The sequence below is a fragment of the Macaca fascicularis genome, chromosome 10 (genome assembly GCF_037993035.2).
Source record: "Macaca fascicularis isolate 582-1 chromosome 10, T2T-MFA8v1.1".
Lineage (NCBI taxonomy): Eukaryota > Metazoa > Chordata > Mammalia > Primates > Cercopithecidae > Macaca > Macaca fascicularis.
Window position 1 is genome coordinate 29,842,723 of NC_088384.1, and position 24,203 is coordinate 29,866,925.

General features: G+C 51.1%; 2 protein-coding genes across 6 annotated transcripts in view; both read right to left on the bottom strand.

Annotated features, from left to right (window-relative positions):
* Nucleotides 1-24,203, bottom strand: part of LOC102119992 (immunoglobulin lambda-1 light chain) — a 306,764-nt gene that overhangs the window by 3,830 nt on the left and 278,731 nt on the right. The gene's annotated exons all lie outside the window — the stretch shown is intronic.
* On the bottom strand, nucleotides 1,787-23,538 carry IGLL5 (immunoglobulin lambda like polypeptide 5). Of its 4 annotated transcripts, XM_065521750.1 has the most exons (4): nucleotides 23,455-23,538; nucleotides 22,674-22,979; nucleotides 3,826-3,861; nucleotides 1,787-2,247 (listed from the first exon to the last, which is right to left on the bottom strand). In XM_065521750.1, the coding sequence occupies exons 1-4, from the start codon at nucleotides 23,507-23,509 to the stop codon at nucleotides 1,928-1,930; spliced, it is 717 nt and encodes a 238-aa protein (XP_065377822.1). In that variant the 5' UTR covers nucleotides 23,510-23,538; the 3' UTR covers nucleotides 1,787-1,927. The 4 variants fall into 4 exon arrangements, with proteins under 4 accessions (XP_065377822.1, XP_065377823.1, XP_065377824.1 ...); XM_065521751.1 differs by lacking the exons at nucleotides 3,826-3,861; nucleotides 22,674-22,979; nucleotides 23,455-23,538 and adding an exon at nucleotides 9,330-9,785; XM_065521752.1 differs by lacking the exons at nucleotides 22,674-22,979; nucleotides 23,455-23,538 and having other exon boundaries at nucleotides 3,205-3,907.

Here is a 24,203-nt window from a genome sequence, read left to right on the forward strand (position 1 = left end):
TCTCAGTTTTCCCCTCCATGAAATGGGCTCAGACAGGTGCTGTGGCAACTAGAACCCTCAAGTGTTCTTCTAATGAGAGGCTGGGATTTGGATCAGGTGTGGCTGTGATCAAGCTGTAAGGGGCCCTTTCTTTGCCTCATTGTGACTGTAGAGCTTCCTGTCTTTGCAGGCTCTGTCCCTGGCCTGTCAGGACTAGCCAGCAGGTCTGGTGAAGGAAGCTGCCACATGCCTGATGTGCTGGAGGCAGAGACAAGGGGTCTGAGAGTACCCAGGCACTGAGGACTCACCAAGACAGCTGGTGTCTCCACACCCAGGAGGCCAACATCATCTGCTGCCAGAGACACTGGGATGAGTTGAGAAGTGTCTGAGATGAGGCAGCAGGTGTACATGGGATTGGGTAGGGAGGCTGCACCGTCACGAGCTAGGGAGGGAGAGGGTGCTCCGCAGGCAGGAGGGTTTGTGGGATCTGACTCCTAACGGATGCCAGGCCTTGCCTGGAGCTGTCAGCCCACGTTCACTCAGCTCTTATCTAGCCTGACCCAGCCCTGAAGCTCATCCTGAATTCGACTCTGACATAGCCTCCCCCAGGCAATCAATAGATGCGGAGCTTGGATTGGTGACTTTTCTCATGTTCTCTCAATTTCCCCACATCCTCCTGCTCCTGCAGGCTGACCATCATCAAGATCCATCCACAAACCAGTCAGAAACTAACTCTACCTGGGCCTGACTTAGTAGTTCACACCCTTCATGCTTGACGTCCAGCCCCACGCTAGTGTTAACCTTGAGCCTGATCCCCAATCCACAGCCATGTGATCACACACCTGTAATATCTTGTGCATCAGCCTCACCCCATATTCCCCAAACTAGTTCCAGGAAGCGCTGGTATCTTTCAGAGTATTTTGGGTCTTCTAAAGGTGGAGAAGGAGATCACCATGCTTTTGGATATGCTATGGTTCATCATATTAAACTGGTTCCCTAGTTCAGGATTTGTCAGTGTGTTTCCTCAGCCAGTGTGCATTGTGGAAGCCTTACAAAGACACCTGCATGATTCCTCTCCCAATGTTTTTACGAGTTCGCAATGGCGGCACAGTTATTTACCACTCACCCAGTAAACACTCTCCTGACTGGTTCCTCGTATGCAATGGGGAATTTCGGCTTCTGTTCCTGCTGGTACCATGGTCTTGAGTCAAAGGTGTTCTTTTTCCATTATTGCTCCCTCTAACCCACATCTGGTCTCCGGGGATCCCCTTCATTTCTCCTGAATCTCCCCACAGGGCCCCAGCAAACCTCCCACTGGGCCCCTGTCCCTTCCCAGTTGGGCAAAGACTGCAGGACAGTTTTCTGCCCTGGATTGCAGTTCCCACTGGCACAGGGAGCTCACCCAGCTCCCTGGCAGGTTGGGTGGGGTGTGGGATGATGGTGACATGGGATCTCACCTGGAACTGCCCCCTGTCCCTGAGCGGGGACCCTTCAGCCCAGACACATGACCAGATACAGATGGCACATTAGAAATGCTGGGTTTTACATGATCAGTCTTTGTTGAGAAGTAAAATTGAGGAAGGTGTGGGACTGGTCTGAACTGATGCCAGGCTGGTGGCTCAGGGGTACAGTGGAGAGTTGGGGGAGGGGTGACTGGGAGAGGAAGGACCCTTTGGGGAGATGACTCGGGGAGGCTGTGAGCCTCCTCCCCTTTGGTAACTTTGACACTGGATGCAGAATTCCCTGTACCCCACACTGAGATCCCCGGGAAGACTAGGAATTTAAGAAAAAATGAGATGAAACAAGATTTCTGATTGTCAATGAGAATATTTATTGGGATTCATGAGTGCAGGGAGAAGGGCTTGATGCCTTGTGATGGAGAGAGAGAGACCCCTCCTCTGGGATCCTGCAGCTCCAGGCCCCCGTGGGTGGGGTGAGGGTTGGGAACCTATGAACATTCTGCAGGGGCCACTGTCTTCTCCACAGTGCTCCCTTCGTGCGTGACCTGGCAGCTGTAGCTCTTGTGGGACTTCCACTGGTCGGACGTCAGGCTCAGGTAGCTGCTGGCCGCATACTTGTTGTTGCTTTGTTTGGAGGGCGTGGTGGTCTCCACTCCCGCGTTGACAGCGCTGCCATCTGCCTTCCAGGCCACTTTCACGACTCCCGGGTAGAAGTCACTGATCAGACACACTAGTGTGGCCTTGTTTGCTTGGAGCTCCTCAGAGGAGGGCGGGAACAGAGTGACCGTGGGGGAAGCCTTGGGCTGACCTATGTGGACAGGGAAGGGGGTAAGAGAGGGCAGACAGAACACCGGGGTGTTGTGGAGCCCCTCTCTCTGTCTAAAGTCTCTGGGAGGGTTTACAGTGGGGCCGTCTGGTCCACTCGGGGTTCTCTCCTTCTCTCCTTTCCCTGTCCTTTCCACTCATGCCCTGTGGAGGGCAGATAGCTCTGTACCTTCCTAGGAGCCCTCCCTAGTCACCTTTCCCCGGTGTCCTGGTCCAGCCCCTCTCCTCTACAGCCTCGATTTCCCCATATACCCAGGGCAGGCTGTGTTCCTTCTCTGATCTCTGGAGTCTGAGTTCAGAATGTGGCCTTGACCCCTGGATCCCTCATTTCCACCCCTAGACACCCCCTCCACCACCCACTTTATTCTTCCGGGACCTAGAGCCTCCTCTGAACTGTGGGTCCCCTGCTCAGCCCGTAGGACTGTCCTGGCAGGCAGTGCGTGGGGAGGCCCAAGCCTGCTTTGAACTGGAGCTTTCTACCCTTCACAGGCACCGGGCTCTGCCCCCGCCCGGCCCACTTGGCTCTCCTGGCAAGGAGTGGGCTCCACCTAGACAAGCCTCGGGGCTCCTCTGAGGCTTTGAGGTGTCTCCTGTGTCCACGAGCCCGACTACAGAACCCTTCCCCTCAGCTGGTCTTGTGGTTGCCCCCCTAGACTATGAGACTCAGCAGCCCCCTGGTCCACCCCAGCAGCCTCTGATGACCCCACACTTGGCGTGGTAGCCATGGAGTTCTCTGCACCCCTCATTTGCTCCCCTGTGGTCATCTCCTGAGTCTAACATGCCCTTTGAGGCAAGCAGGAGTCCGATCCGTGAACGGAGAAACACCGAGCCCCAGAGGTGATGGGGCTCCAGGGACAGACACATCTCTGCCCTCAGACACCCTCTCCTTTCTGGTGACTGTCCTGGGAGGGTCGGATTCTGGTACCTCCCCCAGTCTCACCCGTCCTTCTGTGTCCCCATGTCCTCATGACCCAGCACAGACCACAGAGTTGCAGCCTAGACCCAGAGCTCTGTCTGTGCCCTCCACTCGTCTCCGCTTGGGGTGACCCCTGTGTCACCAGGCCCCCATGTGGCCCTCCCAGGCTGGATAGGCATCGAGTCCTCAGCCTAGACCCTCAGCTGTTCTTGGGGCTACTCCCCTAGACTATGAGACTCAGCAGCCCCCAGGCCCACCCCAGCAGCCTCTGGCCTTGACCCCAGGGGTCACTGGGCAATGTCCCTAAGGCCACTGCAGGGCCCCTCATCAGAGCCAGCCTCTGTCCCTCACTCAGACATCTGCCCTGGAAGAGAGGAGGAGCCCTGACCCTGCCCAATCCCAGCTCAGGCCCCGGGACCAGGCTGCATCTAGCTGTTGGAACCTGAAGGCAGCTGCTCCCACTGTGGGGGCCCTTCCTGCCGGTTACCCCGAGACTAACACGCCTCCTCCAGGCCCCATGGAGAAAGGTAGGGGTCAGTGCTTAAGGCTGGGAGGACAGATGGAAGGAAGCCCCAGAGAGAGAAAACAGATTTTCCAGGGACAGCAGAGGGTGAGACAGTCTGGGAAAGGTTGAGAGCCACTTACCTAGGACGGTGAGCCGGGTCCCAGCACCGAAGATGTAACACAGTGACTGAGGCTCAGACCAAAACCCCCGGGGCCAGCACCTGGGGTCTGCTCCCTGGGGACTGGGCTAGAGTAGGAGCCTGCTGGGCATGACGGGCACAGGGTTGCAGTAGGCGGGGCTGGGACCTAGGCATGAGGCAGGGGGGTGGCCAGTCCCCCAGAGGTTTCCCCATGCCTGTCCCCTGTCTAAGGCAAGTGCCACCCACAGCCTTGGAGTCAACCCAGTGTGTGTCCTTCCTCTCTGAGGCTGTCAGTGCTGATGACAACACTGGGACCAGTAGGTCCCAGCAACTCCCAGAGTGACACATCCCCTCCTGTGCAGTGTGGCAGAGGAGTGCTGAGTTGGCTTCGACCCGTCCAACCTCGTCTGACCTCATTTAAAGGGCCTCTGAGTCCCCCACATGAGTGTCCCCAGTCAAGCTAGGCTGGCTTTCTCCCTATATTGAGAACACTGGGTCATTCCTGACTCAAGTGGATAGTCCTCTGCTTTCTACCCATGGAGACGCAGTTCAGTCCCACTTTGTGATTGAAGATTTTTCTGATCTCTCAGATCATTCTTTCCATCTACCCATCCATTCAATTGTCCATCCAGCTGTTCATCTGTTCATCTGTTTGTCCATCCATATATCACCTATCCATCCGTCCATCCATCCATGCCTCTGTCCACTCATTCATCCAACAACAGCTCCCAAGCATCCATATGTGTCAGGTACTGTTTTTATGCTGGGACATGGCAGGGTCGCCTGGCTCTCAGCCTCATCTCTCCCTCAAATCTCTCTGGTTAAGGCCAACAGTGCTTTGTCCCAGTTCAGTCTGCAGTTCTTCCCCAGTCCCCTTAGGTCTCTGCAAGAAGTTCTTTCTAGTCACTCTCCCCTCCTTGGTATCGGAGACTGCCCCCTTTCCTCCTCAGCTTCCTTTTCTCTCAGGCCCATGCCCAACTGCCGACTCCCGGATCCCCATCCTGGGTTCTGCTCTCTGTATTCTCCTAATTTTCTCTGCATCTGACCCTCATTGTGCACACTCACAACTGTCCAGGGATCTTAGATCCCTATTTCCAGCCCTTACCTCTCTTCTTGGCTCCAGATTCACATATATTCTGCCTCCTCAACTTACGTCTGCTTGGATGCTCTGTAGACACCTCCAACTCAATAGATCCCAACTAAACTTATTTCCATATAATGTTGCTCCTCCACAGAGTCCTCACTTCAGCAAGTTACTCTTCAAGCCAGAGGCATGGGGACATCGCAGAATGCCTTCCCCTCATTGTATTGCTCTCTGTCCTAGACATCCTAGCATGACACAAGATACCATTAACATCCCCCAGAGAAAAAGAAAAACACCGAGGTCACAGGCTAAGAGTTCATGATGGCAAGAATCCTCAGACTTTTCCAAATCTGATTTTATTCCCATGGGAATTTATTTACATTGCAAGATACCCATTGTGACGGGGCCAGCAATTTTCATCTCAGCAGCAGGTTGTATTTAATACATTTGTATTTAAGACGTGTGCAGAAGATTTTTGAAACAATTTAATACAATAGTAATATAAATTTAACGCTTGTTTCTCATATAAAGAAAGCAAACATTTAGCATTTTATTAAGTTACTGAAGAAAACTTTCTTAACGAAGAATATCTGCCCAAATTTACTGCAACCTTCATATTTAAAGGCAAAACATTTGAAGAGTCAGAAACAAGGCAAGGTTGTCTAGTCTCACTTTTATTATTCAGCATATTCCATAGATTCTAGCCAATGAAATGACATAAAAGGGGGAGAAGAGGATGTATAAATATTAGGGAAAAAGAGAGAAAATTGTTTTTGGCAAATGGTGTGATAGTTGACTAAACACACACACACACACACATACACACACACACACACACACACAGAGAGAGAATCAGCTGAAGAACTGCTGGAATTAATACAAGAGTTAAAGTGGCTGGATACAAGAGTAACATACAGAAGTTAACAGGGTTCCTTGCTATAGAAACAGTAATCATTTAGGATATGAAATTGGGAAAAAATTTGTAACTTCAATAAAATTATATTTACAAATGCTTTATGAATAAAAAACATAAAGTGTGCAAGATTTGCATGAATAAAATATTAAACCACTTCTCTGAGTGAATGGAGAGTACGTCATGTCTCTGGACAAAAACACCACTGAGCATTATAAATATAGCAGTTCTCAAATTAATCCCATATTCTGTGATATTACAAACATAACACCAAAAGAATGATTTTTGAAAATTAGGGAACCGATTCTGCAGTCTAACTCTTAAGAACAACGGGTAATAGACATGACTATTTTGAGAAAAAGTAACGATGACAGGTTCTTTCCCTACCAGATACCGAACATACTATAAAGCTAAAATAATCAAAACACTTTGGGTGCGGGAATAGATCAATAAACCAAGAGAACCACAGAAAGAATGTAACAAATCAGTAATGTAGTAGTTGAGGAAAGCTGCATTTATATTCAACAAAGGTGTGATGATTGACTTTCCTATTTGGAAGATAAGGTTTTATTCCTACATCCACAAAAATAAACTCCAGGTGAAGTAAAGAAAAAGAAAACCAGTAAAACACCAATACACCAAAAGTACCACAATAAGATAGAAAAATGACTTTATAATACTGAAATAAAGACAACTTCCTACACATGGTGGAGGTCACAGAAACCATAAAGAAAAGGTTAAACCAGTTCGACACATAAAAATTTACGACAGTTTTATAGTGGGAGACCCCATAAACAAAAGACCCGTAAAACAGACCAGGGAAAATTATTTACAATGCATATATTAAACAAGTGGCTAAAATCCCAAATATATCCCAATATATTATAGATATATAAAAAGATGAAAACAACTGAATGGAAAAGCGGGCAATATGGTGACCACAGATGAAATGAAACCAATAAATAAAAATATAAAAAATAAATTTCACCAGTGATAAAATACACAATAAAACAATAAACACATTCAATTTTGCATTATTGGCAAGAATGTATGAGAGAAGACACTACCACTCACCAGAGTGAGTGGACACAGACTTTTGGAAGCACCACCTATAACATTTCAAAAGTACGTCCTCTGATCCAGCAATTCCACTTTTAGGCATCTATCCTGGGGAGATATATAAGTGCACTTTGCGCACACACACACACACAGGAATTTCCACTGCAGCATCATTTGTCATTTAGATTTTTTAGTGGAAATAAATCTTGGCTCATCTAAACTTTGCTTATAAAGCAAAGTTTATAAGCAGTGGATGTGGTTAATCCATATGGACTGATACAGAAAGTGTCAATAATAGATTAAAAGTTGGTAATATGCAGAATATGGCTCTATTTTTGCAAAATAAAATCCCAACACCAACTCTGTGTGTGTGTGTGTGTGTATTTTCAGGGACACATACAACACAGGAGAAGTTCTAGAAGCATATTGACCAACCTGACAGTGGCTATCTCTGGGAAGAGGTGGGAGATGGTAAGAAGAAGCACTGTTTTTACTTTATATACTTCTCTGCTTAATCTTTTTTTTTTTTTTTTTGCAAGAAAGAGTAATGTACAAAAGTCATTATATTTTGTAACGTACTCATTGCAAAAAGAGTAATGTATATGAGTACATTACTCTTGTATTAAAAATGGTATTAGAAGAAATGTCTCTTTTTGTGAACAACATCAGAAAACCAGAAAATTATAAAGCCACATTAAAATTAGGGGAAATCCCACCAGCCAGCCAGACACATCATTGACATTTTTCTATATTTTCAGACAGGTTTTTGAAAAGGTATATATACTTTAAAAACACAGTTGGGCCAGGTACAGTGGCTCACACCTGTAATTCCAGCACAGGGGAAGTTGAGGCGGAAGGATTGCTTGAGCCTAGGAATTTGAGACAGGCCTCAGCAACATAGTGAAGCTCTTTCTCTAAAATAATAATAATCCTAATAAAAATTCGCCAGGTGTAGTGGCCTGTAGCTGTAGTCCTAGCTACTCAGGAGGCTGAGGCTCGAGGATCATTTGAGCCCTGGATGTTGAGGCTGCAGTGAGCTGTGGCCATGCCACTGTACTCCAGCCTGGGCAACAGAGCAGGACTCTGTTTCAAAACAACAACAGCAACAACAACCGCCAAATACAATTGCGTTTTTTCACACCCTTTCAGATATTTGGGTTATTTCTAGTTTTCTCCCATCATTAATAATGCTAAGCTAACACACCCTTGTTATAAACATTTGGTTACAGCTTTGATTATTCCCCTCCCCACCACACCCTTAGGATAAATTCCTAGAAGTGGAATTGCCCACTTTAGATAAATACACTCTGTTTTTTGACTCGCTGCCTATTACTAAAATGGTTATACATTTCAACGCCCATAGACAGTCCCCGAGAGTGTCTGCTCCCCTCTGCTCATCCCTCACTTCAGCTTCATGCTCCCATTTCATAGGAAACTGGGCACCTGGGTGCTCTGGATCTGTGTGTTCTCCCCACCCCACGACTTCCTCCAGGCTCCCCACCTACCCTGGACCTGGCCGTCACCCCCTCTCCTCTCTCCTCTCTCCTCTAATCAGTCCTCATATCAGCCTCCTATCCAGTGCTAATTTTTCCAAAAACACAAATCTGACTCTGATAATCAGTTTCCTATCTAAATCCATCCAAGGACTCGTCCTGGACTCTGGGGATGGGGCACGGATCCTATGGTCTTCCTTCCTCCCCTTCCCAGTCACCCAGGAGCTCCCAGCTTCATCCTGTGCTCTCCTCTCCTCTGACGCTGCTCTGTCTTTTGGGGGCACCCATCACCAGTCAGTGCCCCTTGATCTGTGAGACCAGCCTGGGCATCATCCCAGAGGGAGCTCTCCTCTCCCTTTATTGCTCCAAACATGGGCCTGTTCCGATGACTGGACAGCTCCCCTCGGTTCAGCCCACCTTCCCTGTGTCCCTGAGCCTGGCCCCAGCAAGCATTTATGTGCAAGTCGGTGAATGAACAGCTTTGGGGGAGACCAAGCCAAGCCCTTGCTGCCTTCTCCAGGGAATGGCCCCTGCCCTCACAGGGCAGGAGGCACATGGGCAGAGAGGAGGAGGAGGAGGAGGAAGAAGAACAGGCCTGGGCATCCTGTGGGGACAGTGACCATCACCCCCTGTGGACGTCCTGTCTTTGCCTCTGTTCCTGCCCTACCCAGAGGACTAGGACTAGGTAATTGAGGCACTGACCCTGGCGCAAAATTTAAGTAGGGTTAGAAAACCCAGAAATCAAGAAAAATAATATCTTAATATGATATTAAAAACAATAATTCAAACAAATCTGTGATGGACCAAATATCAACCCATTAGTTAAAGCCAGTGTCTGCCCAGGCCCCTCTTAGGGGTTAACCTTCCTCCTCACTCCTCTGGCTTGTCTCCCCTTGGTCACCTTTCCCAGCTCTGCCGCAGGACCCCCACATTCCCTGAAATCTCTCGCTCCTTACCTGCCCCACAGGCTCTGTAGGCTGGATCGGCTGCTTCCAACTGAGGCTCCAGGGTCTGGGTCCCTGCTCTGCGGTGCAGCCATTGCGTGCAGCAGGCCATGGGCGACCATGGCCAGACCCAGCAGCAGCAGGGGTCAGCACTGCCTGGGACGAGGACCCAGCTCCTCAGGGGTCTCACGACCCACTTGGCCTGTCTTGGGTCTCATTGGCCCTCAGGGTCAGGGGCACCTCTGACCCGATTTGCAGCATGGGCTCCCTGGAAGGCCTTGCCCAGGTCCCTCTCGCCAGCAGGGCTGTTACAGTGCGCCCCAGTCTGTTGGCTCTGTCCTCTCCCTGGACTGGCTCTGGTCCCTGTCCCTAGCCCAGGCCCTTTGTCCATGGCTGTTACCCCTGGGAATCTCTCCCAGAGGGGCCTCTACCAACTGCCCTGATGCGGTCACAATCCAGGGCTCAACTGCCTCCCACCGCAGCCGCCTGCCTGGCCCCGCCCCTGGGGCCCTGGGCGGTGCACACCTGACTCACTTCCCTTCCCCGTTTCCCAAAGGGCAGCCTGGGTCTGTGGAGCATGTCCCTAGGGCCTAGAGAGCTGCCCAGCAGGAGTCCCCAAGGGCTTGAGCTCAGGGTGTTGGGGCTGGGGCTGGAGCTGTGGCTTCTTTTCTGATCAGTCCTCCAGGCTGTGTGACTGCACACTGCACTTCAGCCAGTTGGGACCAGCCCTTTCTTGGCTAGGTTAAGCCCGGCCAGCTACCCTGTGGCCCTTTCTTGAGTCGGGCAAGAGCCCTGCAGGGAGTGATTCTATATCCTTCAGGCAAGGAAGAGTTGTGAAATCATAAATGTGGAGTCTATCCAGACCTAGGTTACCCCTGGGCCTCTGTTTCCTTATCTGTAAAATGGGGAGAGTTCCTCTGCAGCATGAAGGTTGTGAGGGTTAAAGAAACTATGTGTTTGCTAAGCACTCAGTGGGTGTTGAACAAATCCTGGTTCTCTTTTTGTTGTTCCTTACTTTGGGATTCAGAACAACGTGTGGGGCATCATTGAGGCAAGTGTCTCTGTTTTACAGGTGAGAAAATTACCATCCAGAGAACATGAATGCAGGGCCCAATGTCATTCCTTGAGTAGGGAGCAAGCTGCGCTAGGATCTAGGAAGGGGCTCGTCCCCTGTATTTCTATTCATCTGTCCACCTAGAATACTCGTGTCTGGCTCCATTCAGCAGTGGTGGAGGAGGAGAGGGCTGGCGGTTGCTTTGAGTTGGGGTCCTTTTTGACTATGATATGGGAATATGATGCATAATACAGTAATAATAGCAATGCTCTTTAGCCCTGGTGCTTTACAAGCACTAATCCTGGCAGCTAAGATTATCTACTGTCCCCCACATTTGAAGATGAGGAAATGCTGCTCAGGCTGATTCCCTACTTTTTTAATGTCACAGGGCCAAGAGGCGGTAGGGCTGGAGTCGGAATCTGAGGCCTGGTCCTTGCATGACACTAGGGCGTGCTTTCCTGATGATGACATAGCTCTCCGGGTCTAGGTGGTAACACACTGCTTGGTGCATGGGAAAACCCAGAGCTCATCACAAAGGAGTTGCTCAATTAAACATGGACTAAATCTGGTTGAATAAACCTCTTTTGCTTCATGTGGCCTCTTGTGTCATTAGCATTCCTTGACCCCCCATTCACCGCTGCCATCTTTTCTGTTGCCCCTGAGAACCTAGTATAAAAATGTTTGAGGAGATCTTCAGGACCCCATACTCCGGTGAGAAAGGCCCCTGCTCCGTCACTTACAGAACTGCAGTGAGGGTCTGCCCTCTTGCTTTCCAGTTACTTTTTCTGCCACAAAATCTTTAAAAATATCTGCTCGAGTTCGGATCTGCAGCCCCCTAGGGCTGTCAATGTTTTGTTTTAGCAACTCTCAGAGGAGCCTTGTAGGACTTCCTAAAGTGAATTTCCTGGGAGGCCCCTTTGAGAATTGCTTGGTTCATATTTTGAGTCAGATACTCCTTAACTTCCCTCATACATTTGGTGACAATCAAGCCAGACATTTTTGAGGGCTATGGTAACAGATAAATTGCCCGAGACTTCATTTCTTTGATAAAGTTGATGGTGGTTGGGAGACAGTGGCCTGCTATGGATCTCTGCATTTCTGCATGTTTCTCGGGCAAAGGCACTGATTGCCTTTCTTGTGGATTATCTTTGCAAGGATGTTTGTAGGGTGAACAACCTTGGAAGGTACAGAGAGTGCCTCTCTTTGGAGCAAAAGGCAGATATGCTTACTGTAAAGTATAAAATGTTTAAGATCCCTGAGCTTTGGCACGCAGATGTCACCTGGCCTTCTTTGCATCACCTTGTGGAACTGGTGCAAGACAATGCTGATACCTTGGCAACTGCTCTTGCTGTGAAAGACAGACTGTCCATTGTTTCTGACCCAGGAATCTTGTATCTTCTGCCAGCATCCATGACACTGTGGCAGGCTTACATTTTAGTCTGCAAATAGGATGAAGTCTCAGACCCTTCACAGTTCTTGAAGGTGATGATAATGAGGAGGAGGAGGAAGAAAGAGATGAAGTTGAGGATGGTGATCATGACTTAATGGTTCGACTCATCGAATCAGTTTTCAAAGATCTCCAGGCTGGATCTTTATATGTATTGCTTGGGCAACTTTTGAGGCCCAGGCGCCTGGGGGCTGGATTATACAAATAATCACCACACATCCCTGTCCTTGGAGATAGGCAAGGCACTGATCTGTAACGTTGTGTAGGTGCCCTAACAGACATCATTCAGGGCACAAGGGAGGGCCCTAGGAAACCCCTGGTCCAGCACACCTTCTCCTCCACCGGGGAGCTTGGCCTGTTCCTGCCTCTGTTCTTGGGCTCTTTGTGTTATGGGGGCTGGGGAAGGGTCTACCCTGAGGGTCTGGGCTGAAGCTGCTCCCGCCCAGGCCCTCTGTGGGTATGACACTTACCCACTGCTCAGGACCCAGAAGCTGTGGCTCCTTCCAGGGAAAGTCCCAGGTCTTGGGGATAAAGAGGGGCTGTCCCTAAATGTAGCATCCCCAGCTGCTGCCCCTACCCCCACCCCTGCACCTGCTGTGGCCTCTGGGCAGACGTCGCCACCGCAGACCACATCCTCCTATGGTGGTTGTAGTCGGAAATCCGAGTCTGGCCGGGGGCCCTAGAGGACTGGACTAGGCCTCCCCAGCAGGTGCAGCTGCAGCTCTGGCCACCCAGGCCTGCCCCCTGCCCTCCTGGACTGAGATGTGGAAGGGCTGGATCCAGGCCTGGGCAGAGGAGGTCAAGTCCAGCTGTCCTGCTTGGTGGACCCCCTGCTCAGGGTCTATGGTGCCTCTGCAGAGCCCTCTGGGTCCCACCCTGGCCCTTCTCTCTCAAAGCAGAGGGGTGTACCCCATCCAGTTGCTTCTGCTCTGCTCCATGTCTGAGGGTGTCCCCCACCTTGGCCTCCTGCTGGTCAGTCCCCTGCCCAGTCTGCAGCACCCACATCCCAGAAACTCCACCTGCAAGCACTGCAGACTCCTCTCTCCCAGGTCCAGGGATCCCCAGCTCCCCACTCCCCACCATCCCCAAATTCAAGCTGGCTGGTCTTTCTTGTCTCATCTTGAGCTTCTCACTGTTGGGATCTGGGAGAGTCTGAGGCACAGGATGACAAGTATTGGCTAAGGAAGTGACAAAGGTTCTGGATCTCTGAGTCCCTAGAGGTAGAAGCTGGCTCTGCAGCTCCTGATCCCCCTCTGAGGAGTCCTCAGGAACCCCAAAGACCCCAGCTCCTCTGGTGATCCTGGGTTGCAGCCTCCACCCCAGCTCTCCTCCAGGAAATGGGAGAGATCCCTGCTCCCTTTGTAGATGTCACAGAGTAGACTTGTCAACCTGGCAGGGAGGCCTTCTAGCTCCTTCTACTGATGTGGAAACAGAGGCTCAGAGAGGGAGAGTTTCTTGCCTGAGGCACACAGCGACTTGGTGTAAAGACTGCACCCCGGGACTTACTAATAGCAATTAGAGACCTGGGAGGACCAGACTTTTTGGACATGGGGTGGAGCCAGCCTGGAACTGGAGGGTGGAGTTTTGGGAGGTTTCTGTTCTTTAACCTCTACCAGCTGCCTGGAGTGCAGCTAGAAGGGGAGAGTCCAGTAGGGGGCAGAAGAGACCAGGAGTAGAAGCCTGAGCACTAACCAACTGGAGCTCTTCAGAAGAGGAAGGTGGAGACCCAGGGGAGGGCTCTGGTGGCCGGGCAGAAGGGGGTGCAGGAGCCTGACTCTGGGTTTGCATTCCCGTGGTCACTCACTCACCTGTGGGACTGTGGGTAGGACCAAGAGGGAAACCACTGAGACAAGTGAGTCAGATCCTGAAATTTTGTGCATTGTGGGCGTTAATTTTGATTTTTGAAAATATTGCATTAAATATTATTGATCTGGGTCACTACGTTTTTGGATGCTCTTTTAACTTTTGCATTCAAGGCGAATGAATGATGGCTGTCACTTGGAACTCCAGGAAACCAGTCTCTGGAGACATGCACATAGAGGCTGTATATCTGACATACAATCGTAGAGCCCTGAGTCCCGGCTTGAGAATATCATACCTCCAGCAGTGAAGGGGCCAACTGTCCCACTCAACACTGTGTCCCCAGTCACCTGACGTGGCACCTGGCACATAGTGGGCCCTTCATGAGTATTTCTTGACCAAATGAATAAATGGACCAGGATTCAACACCAGGCCTGTCTAACCAGAACCTCTTCCCTCTACACCCAGGCACCTGCAGCTTGGGAAGACCCTCAGGGTTGGACTCACTCATACCTCAGATGACCCCCAACTCTTCCCTCTGCCACCTCCTAGAGAAGGGGCTGTAGAGCATCAACTCACTGTGACATCACCTACCCCTGATACAGGCCCCGAGGCCCGAAATCTAGGTGACACTTAGAACTTTCTAGGTCTCTCTCTCCTGCCTGGTACGAGGAGTACTCCAGGCACATCAACCACTGGTGTCCAGAGAGGGGAATCTCTGTCCTTGTTGTCCCTGAAGTCATTTTTCACAACTGGAAACATCTTCTGTCGGGACCGAGCAATAAGACCCCTGAAGTCACTCTGACCCCCGCTTAAGGGGTCCGTAGGAGCCTTGAACACTGCAGCTCCTCTGATGATCATGGGTTGCAGCCTCCACCCCAGCTCTCCTCCAGGAAATAGGAGAGGTTCCTGCTCTCTCTGTAGATGTCATGGACTGGCCCACCTGGCAGGGGGTCTTCTAGCTCCCACTACTGATGAGGAAACAGAGGCTCAGAGAGAGAGAGAGAGTGAGTTCCAGGGCCCTCACTACAGCCCTGGAAAATGCCCGTCGCTGATTCTGGTGGGCAGACTAGCTGAGGCACAGGGAGTTTAGAAGCAAATCTAGTGGAAGTGAATGGGCAAAGGGAACTAGGATTTCAGACTCCCAGCCCGGATGTTGGAGTTGGCCAGGGAGATGCAGTCAAGTGGGGTCTAGCCAGCTTGAAGTCCATATGCCAACAGCCTGGGTCACTGTGGGCTTGTTTCCCAGCTAGGGTCAGAGAGCCCACCTGGCATCTCTCAGGGGGATTGGGATCTCTACAAATACGAGACACAGGGACTGGCCTGGTTCTGTAGGGAAGGTTCTGCAGCTGGTGGGATGGAAGCTTCTGACCAAGTCTCTGGGCCCTGGCTGCTCTATAGAGGCTGGGCATGGAGCAGAGGGAGGAGTCAGGGTGAGCACAGGGAGGAGACAGGAGATGAGGCAGCAATGATGGTGCTGGGGAGCGGAGGGGAAGCCCCAGTAGAGGGAGGAGGAGCCTGGAGATGCTGCTGGGAAGGACTGGACCAGACTTCCATCCCTCTAACCTTGGCTCAGTCCAAGCAGCAGGGAACCCTGGGAGGCCAGTTCCCTCCATCTGGATGGTCCCCCAACACCACTTGGGGAACCCTTGTGTGGTCGTTTCCATCAAAAGAGGGATGACCCCTGTGGGACTGGGCCAGCTGAGCCCGCATCTCTCATCCCTGCTCATGGATTTGGTTGTGTCTAGGGATTTAATAAACTCCTTTCTCTTCCATTATCACTTTTCAGCCTGCAATGAATGTTTGTGCTGAGGACTCAAACCAACTGTGTCAGTGTTAACTGCTGGTTCCAGAACACACTTTCCCAGGAGGATGAGGTACATGTAAACAATAAAGAATGTCTCTCATTGCTTCAGGAAATTTCTGAAAACCAATTATCCAGGTAAGTGGTCTGCTCAAGAGAGCACACAGTTCTCACCTAGGTAAATTGCTCACTTATCTAATGAATATTTATTGATCAAGACTTGATTCAAGACCTTCCCTTCTCTGTGTCCACCAGGCTGTGCTATGATAGCACAGATAGGCCGCAATTCTAATAGGTTCCTTCCTTGTAAGACCTGCCTTTAACTGCTCATGTGCATATCCTGAAACCTCATAAAACCTTCCATTGCCCTGTGCCTTCTGAGACACTAAAATGACTCCATCCTAGGGCTGGTCTCCTTTGATACTAATAGACTTGGTGCTACTTAGATACCAGGATTTCTGAGGTCTTTTGGGAGCTGGCATTTGATCATCAAAGTGACCAGCTCAGTTTACTCTGGGATAAGCTGAGCCTAGAGGTGGGCAGGAAATTGCTCCCATCTCTCGGGAACATAAGGGCAGGGACAGGACTGGAAACTTCTATTCCACATGGAAGGCTCCCTCCTGCTCAGTGTAATGGGGCAGGAGAGAGGGCAGGGCGTTGTGAGCCAGGTCGAGGGGGCAGGTTTCTGTCTCACTCCGCATCTGTGTCACTGCGTGCAGTGCTGCTGTCCCACGCCTGACAGTATTAGCCTCATCCAGAGCCTGGGTCCTGCTGATGGTCAGAGTGGCCGTGTTCCCAGAGTTGGAGCCAGAGAATTGCTCAGGGATCCCTGAGGGCCACTTGCTATCTTCATAGATGACCAGCACAGGGGGCTGGCCTGGCTTCTGCTGGTATCAGTGAGCATATTTATCCTCCAATTTATCTCCAGAGCAGGTGATGCTGGCTGGCTGTCCTGGGGACACTGACACTGAGGGTGGCTGAGTCAGCTCATAGGCGGCCATGGAACCTACAGGAGAGAAAAGGGGAGAGAAAAGGCTTGAAACTGAGGAGCCGAACTCCAAGAAAATCTTCCCACGTGCCTGGCCTGGACACAGCTCCAGGGATGAAAGAGCGCTTAGGGCAGTGTGAGCACAGGCGCGCAGTGTGGGGGGATTTCAGCCCCCCAGCCCATCCACCCGCAGCAGGTTCTTGAGCATCCTGCCCACCACAGGCAGGGCCCTGCTGAGCTCAGAGTCAGAGCCAGGCTGGACCCAGAGCCCTGAGACCGGACCAGTGGCTGGGACCCGAGGGGCAGCACCTGTGCAGTGAGCGAGGAGGCCGAGGAGGAGAGGGGTCCAGGCCATGACTGAGGCACCTCCGATGCTGCTTCCCGAGGCCCAGGCTGGGCAGATTCTTCCAGGCCTCTCTTGTCCCCTTGCTGGAGAGAGTGGCCTGTGTTGCAAATCAGCAGTCAGGGGTTGCTGCGGGAGGAGCTGTGTGGTTTCCAGAGAAGAACTCAGCCCCAAGGGACACAGAGGAGGGGGGGCACCCTGAAGGCCCACCCTCAGCACACAGAATTCTCATTCTCCTTCTGGTCCCAACATCTGGGTTGACATCACCACTGTAGGCTGTGTTCTGGCTTCACTCCTGAGCTGATCTGGCCATGCAGAGCTCTGACAGGAATTCTGTGTGCGTTTTCCAGGTTGTATGATGTGCTGCCCCTGTGGCCATTCCTTGTCCTGCATGGAGATGGCCAGGGACTGACTTACAATGGTGACTGAGGGATTACTCTGAGACCTAAGGTCCTTCCTGTGTTGGATACTAGCTCAGAGTAACTTGGGCAATTTAGGACTCCAGGGGTGTCCTGTCCTTAAATATTTTGTGGCAAAGTCCACATGTCAGGTGTAGCTCTAGCTCCCCCTCTGAAGGGCACTTTTCAACCCAGTGCAGTGACCCTCCTGACCCCACTCTACAGGTGACACCATAAGGCTTGCACATGTGCAGGGACCTGCCATTGCTTCTGAGACGTCCTTCCCACAATCAAACATCATCCTTGTCATATGCACATGGAGTGTTGAAAGACCCAGGAGTTGCTGTAAGTTCCTGGCCTTGGCTGTGAGCTTCTGGCATAGGGCACAGGTGCTGTGCCTCAGTATCCCCAGTGTGTGGTCAGGGTCGGGTATAGCTTAGATGCTGAAAGAGTCTTTGCTGTGTAGCCAAATGAGGAGGCTCTCAGAGCAAACAGGAGGGAGATGAAACACATGTGCCCACGGGGGTAGGATGGCGTTTGTGGCACTGACAGCGTTTTAGCACAGAAGAGTGGGCCAGTGTGTGGGGGGAAGCAAAGTGGTGCACCTGTCTCAAATATACAACATCGGCCGGAGACAGAGCTGAGAAACACCAAGCCTGGAGAATTTGTACCTCAGTGTTGAGGACAATGCTGTAGAAAATGACAGCTTTCTGTCTAGTCTGAGGTTGTGGTCACTGACCCTCCCTGCATGTCCGCATCTCCTTGTCACCCAGGTCCACCCCATCTCCAGGTGGCTTTGCCAGGTGACTCTGTTCTGTCCCCTGGTGGCTGCTCCACACTGGCTGCTGGAGGCTTAAGGGCCTCTTGAGTCTAGGTGTATAATCAGATCTGCTGTGGAATCAGGTCTGTGAACTGCTGGTGCCAATGGAGGAAGTTTTTCTCTTCTCTCTGTGACCCATACCTGCCTCAATACCAGGTGCGAGGGGTGCAGGTTACCCATGACAATATGAACATGAATATTTGGAAGAGGAGGGGAAAGGTCCACCTGAGGCTGTCTGCACATGTCTCTGGATGGTGGGTGGTTATGGGGGTAATACCAGGGCTTGGCACAGAGGGTGGGGATCACAGGACTGAGGGACTAGCTTTTACTGGTGCCTGCTCTGGATGCAGGGCCAGTGTACAGTGGTGACTCCTGCACCAAAGTCAGAGACAGAACATCCACCCAACAAATGTTTATCCAGACCCACTGTAGTCTGGGACACATTGCATGCGGGAATTCAGCAGGGACAAGACACGGCCTTCTTGAAGTGAGCTGTTCATTGTGCTGGTTTGGCCGTGCAGGAAAACTGGGTTTGCAGACCCAGCAGACAGTCCTTGTCACCTTCCACCTGAGCATTGTCTTTTATATTCACTGAAAAGACCAGTGCCTGTGATTCCCAGGTCCTGCTCAGCTGGCATTGACCACGTGGCTCAGGCCTGATCAGTGAGATGTGAGGTCAGTGGGTGAAATTCTTCTTAGGAAAGCTTTGCTCTTGCGAAAGAGCACTGGGTTCATGAGGCCCTTTTCCCCTTGAATATGGGAGCGATAGCTGGAGCTGCAGCAGCCACCCTGAGGTCACACATCAGCAAGGATGAAAACAAAGCCGACATCATAGGGGTGGTGGAACAAAAAGTGGGGAGGACTCTGGTGTCTTCGTGAAGGTGGTGGGTATTGCAGAGAGAAATACGCCCTTAGCTGTTTGTGCCTCTGTTTTTAATGTGTGATTTTGTGGTAAAAAAGCATCCATGACCAATTAAGTAAATAACTAACACAAATCAGTTAATAAAATTAATAATAGGCAAAGATTCCTACAGTTGTAAATCCTATGGGGATAATTAAAAAGATTTAGGCAGAAAATAACAGGCAGGTCGTATTATAATAAGAGCTTGGGGACACCTTAATGGGGAAGTGTCTCTGGAACTGCTGTCAGGACTGATAGAGAAAAACGAGTCCCGGGATCTGTGTGGGGAATCGTGGAGTCAGGCCGCTGTGGAAAGAGTCTGGTGTGTGTGAGAACCTGAGAGGACAGCGGCAAACCTGAAAGGGGTCCCGGATTTAGGCCTATTGTGCCATTTTAACAAATTGGTACTTTGGGAGCAGGAGTCATGTGTAGTCAGGTGTGGTGAGGGGAAATTTCCAGGTAATTAATCAGATTCTTTGTCAGTTGCTTAGCACATATAGGGGCCTCCAGGAGTGTTATGGTTTCCAGAGAAGTGCTCAGCATCAAGGGGCGCAGAGAGGGGAGGGGTGGACCCTGCATACCCACCCTCAGCCTACAGAATTCTCCTTCTCCTGCTGGTCTCATAGTGTGGGCTGAAATCTTTACTGCGGGCTGTGTCCTGGCCTCACTCCTGAGCTGGTCTGGCCATGCAGAGCTCTGAGGGGATTTCTGAGGGGATTTTCCAGAGAATCTGATGTCCTGCCCATGTGGTCGGTCATTCCTTGTCCTGCCCAGAGGTGGCCAGGGAGTCACATGGCCACTGTGGAATTATCCTCAGGTTCTTCCGCTGTTGGATCCTGGCTCAGGGGTGATGTGGGTAATCTAGGACTCCAGGAGTGTCCTGTCCTTAAATAGTTGTTGCAGAGTCCAGATGATATAGTTCTACTTCCCCCTCTAGAGAGTACCTTTCGAGCCAATGCAGTGGCCCTAGTGACCCCACTCTACAGGTGACACCATGGGGCTTGCAGATGTGCAGGGACCTGCCATTGCCTGTGAGTGGTGGTTCCTAGAAAAAACGTCACCCTTGTCATCTGCACACAGAGTGTTGAAAGATCCAGCAGATGCTGTGCGTTCTGGCCTTGGCTGTGAGCTCTTGGCATAGGGCACAGGTGCTGTGCCTCAGTATCCCCAGTGTGGTCAGGGTCAGGTACAGCTTGGATGCTGAAAGAAGTGTTTGCTGTGTAGCAGAATAGAAAGGCTCTCAGAGCATATGGGAGGGATATGAAACGCACGTGACCACGAGGGAGGACGGCATTTGTGGCAGTGACAGCGTTTCAGCCCAGAAGAGTGGGCCAGTGTGTGGGAGGAAGTAAAGTGTCTGCATCTGTGTCACACGTGCAACATCGGCCAGAGACGTAGCTGAGAAACAAAAAGCCTGGAGAATTTGTACCTCAGTGTTAAGGACGATGCTGTAGAAAGTGACACCTTTCTTTCCAGGTCTTAGGTGTTGGTCGCTGACTCTCCCTGCATGTCAGCATCCCCTTGTCACCCAGCTCCACCCCATCCCGACGTGACTCTGTTCTGCCTCTCCTGGGTCCGTGTATAGAATCAGAACCTGCTGCTCAGGTCCTTGATTCCCTCATTCTCCCCTTGGGACTGCCAGCCCCAGGGGAGAAATTCCTCTTCTCTGTGTGGCCCCTGCCTGCCTCAGTACCAGGTGCAAGGGGTGCAGATTGCCCATGACAGTGGAAACATGACTATTTGGAAGAAGAGGAGGCAGGTATACTTGAGGCTGCCTGCACATGTCTCTGTGATTTTGGGGGTAATACCAGGGCTTGGGACCGAAGATGCAGGTCACAGGACTTAGGGACTGGCTGTTACTGGTGCCCGCTGTGGATGCAGGGCCATTGTGCAGTGGTGGCTGCTGCACTAATGCTTAGAGACAAAAGAACATGAACCCAACAATTGTTTATCCAGACCCACTCTGGTCTGGGACATGGTTCATGCTGGGAATTCGGCAGGAAGAAGACACTGCCTTCTTGAAGTGAGTTGCTCATCATGTGGGTTCGGCTGTTCAGTAAACACTGGGTTTACAGACCCAGCAGACAGTACCTGCCACCTTCCACCTGAGCACTGTCTTATATATTCGCTGGAAACACCGGTGCCTGTGATTCCCAGGTCCTTTTCAGCCAGAATTGACCATGTGGCTCAGGCCTGCTCAATGGAATGTGAGAGTCAATGGGTGAGGTGTTTCTTAGGAAATTTTTGTAAAGAAAAGAAACCCATTGGATTCATGAGGCCCTTTTCCTTTTGGCTATAGGTGTGATAGCTGGAGCTGGAGCAGCTAGGTCTTCCATCAGCAAGGATGAAAACATCACCAACGTAATAGGGATGGTGGAATAGAGAATGAGAAAGACCCAGTATTTTAATGTAATTGGCGGGTATTGTTGCAGGGAGAAATACGCCCTTAGCTGTTTGTGCCTCAGTTTTTCATATATGTGCCTTTGTGGTATAAACACATTCCTGATCAAGTAGAAAACTAATGAACACAAGTCAATCAATTAATAAAATAATGACAGGCAAATAATCCTACAATTGTAAACACTATGCAGACAACGAAAAGGAATTAGGCAGAAAATGACAGGCTGTCTGTATTATAATAAGAGCCTGGAGACACCTAAATTGCAAGGTGTCTCTGGAACTGCTATCAGGACTGACAGAAGAAACGAGTCCCGGAAGCTGTGGGGGGAATGACAGAGTCGGGCTCCTGTGGGAAGGCTCTGGTGTGTGTGAGGATCCCAGAGTACTCAGCAAACCTGAAAGGGGTCCCAGATTCAAGTCAGTTTAAGCTCTTTTAGCTATTTTAATAAAGGAGTAATTTGGGGCAGGAGTCATGTGTAGTTATGTGTGATGAGAGGAAATTTCCAGGTAATTAGACAGGTTCTTTGGTGGTAGCTTAGCACATAAAGAAAATTCTAAGACAATGCTGCTGGGACAGGGACAGGGGAGGCCCTGGTGGGTTAAGCCCAGCCTGCTGATCCCTCCCTAGTTCACTTGGGGCTGAAGATCCTGGTTCCTCCAGTCTACCCGGTGCCCACCATGCAGCTCTGTGGGGACCCACACTGCTGCCTGTGCCTCTAGTCCTTGGTCAGCTGTCTGGGATTCCATGTGGGTGAGCAGCACTGCTTTCCTTGAAATTCTACAGATCTAGGACCTGGGAGCACAGAATCTGCGAAGTGCACTTGACAGAGAAGGAAAGGAACTGAGAGGGAAAGTGATAATCACATGATCATTTGGGGAGGAGAGAAAAGGGAGGACCACAGAGGCCCTGGACCTGTAACAATAACATCTCTTGGGTCCAGCCTGCTAGGGGAGGGAAAATCCTCAGCCCAAATTGTCAGGGTCCCTAAGGAGAGCCCTTCTCCCTGCCAGCTCTTTCAGCTGCCTGTAGGGGGCGCGCCTGCCACACTCTGGGTTGAAAGGGAGGGGAAAGACCCACACTCTGGGTTGAAAGGGAGGGTCACCAATGCAGGAGCCAAGCTCTCTAGAGACATTTTCCATCCTCTGAAACTGCCCGCTGGTCTCTGCAGAGGCTTAGATTTCAAGTGGCAAGATGTTAGGGTTTGAAATGAATACTTTGTGGAAACCACGATAAAAATAAAAATCTGGCACTAATTTTCTGTTGTTTGGACTGCAGGAGAAACAGGCAGAGTCAGTTGAAATGAAGGTCACGGTCATCGCTCAGAGGGCGGCTGAGAGTGACATCAGGTTAAGGCTGAGGTTTCTGTCCCATGTCTCCATCTGTTCGTGTTACTGTGAGTCACTGCCAGCTGCTCCCACTGCCATAGCTTGTAGCACAGTAATAGTCGGCCTCATCCCCAGCCTCGACCCCGCTGATGGTCAGGGTGGCCGTGTTCCCCGAGTTGGAGCCAGAGAATCGCTCAGGGATCCCTGAGGGCCGGTTGCTATTTTTATAGATGACCAGTACAGGGACCTGGCCTGGCTTCTGCTGGTACCAGTAAGCATATGCATTCCCAAATTTATCTCCAGAGCAGGTGATGCTGGCTGTCTGTCCTGGGGACACCGACACTGAGGGTGACTGAGTCAGCTCATAGGAGGCCACAGAGCCTGCAAGAAGAGAAAAGACAGGTGGGCTTGAGAACGAAAAGCCAAGTTCTAAGACATTTCCTTACCTTTTGTACCTGGAATCAAGTCCAGATACTCTGTGGGCCCACAGTTCACTCCATCCCATTGATCTCAGCCCCCATGGTTCATGTGCATGTAAGGATGGGGACTTTGAACAAATGGGAAAATGGAAGACAGAATTCCCCAGAGCTCTGCATGGCCAGGCCAGCTCAGGAGTAAGGAGAGGATGTCCCAGTCTACAGGGAAATTCTGCCTGCATTCCCCCTTGCTCATGGCAGGTGCAGCCTGTCAGGCATACCCAAGCCAAAGAGGATAGTGTGTGAGGGGGTGGATTTCAGCCCCACCAGCCCCTCGCCCTGCAGCAGGACAGGCAGGACCCTCCTGAGCTCAGAGTTAGAGCCAGGCTGGACCCAGAACCCTGGGGCTGGGTAGGTGGCAGGGACCCTAGGAGCAGCACCTGTCCAGTGAGCGAGGAGGCTGAGGAGGAGAGGCGTCCAGGCCATGGCTGACATGTCCCAGATGCTGCTTCTGAAGCCAGGATGGGCAGGTTCCTCTCAGGCCTCTCTTATCCCCTTGCTGGAGACAGCGGCCCATTATGCAAATCAGCAGAGTCAGGGGCTGCTGCTGGAGAAGCTTTGTGGTTTCCAGGAGGGCTCAGCACCAAGGAACACAGAGAGGTTGCGGTGGCTCAGTAAGACCCACCCTCAGCCCATGGGATTCTCTTTCTCTTGCTGGCCCCATAGTCTGGGCTGACATCTCCGCTGTAGGCCATGGTGTCCTGGCCTCACTTCTGAGCTGGCCTGGCCATGCAGAGCTCTGAGGGGAATTCTGTGTGCGTTTTCCAGGGTATCTGATGTCATGCCCCTGTGGTCATGCCTTATCTTGCCTGGAGGTGGCCAGAGAGTCAAATAGCAACTGAAGGATTGTTCTGGGACCTCAGGTCCTCTCTCTGTTGGCACCTGGCTCAGGAGTAGTGTGGGTGTTTAGGGACTCCAGGAAAGTGCTATCCTTAAATGTTTTGTGGCAGAGTCTAGATGTTAGGTGTAGGTCTAGCTTCCCTTCTGGAGGGCACTTTTGATTGCAGTGCAGTGACCCTGCCACCCCACTCTACAGGTGACACCACGCGGCAGGCACACGTGCAGGGACCTGCCGTTGCTTCTGAGTGGTGATTGGCAGGAGAAACTTCACCCGTGGCGTGTGCACATG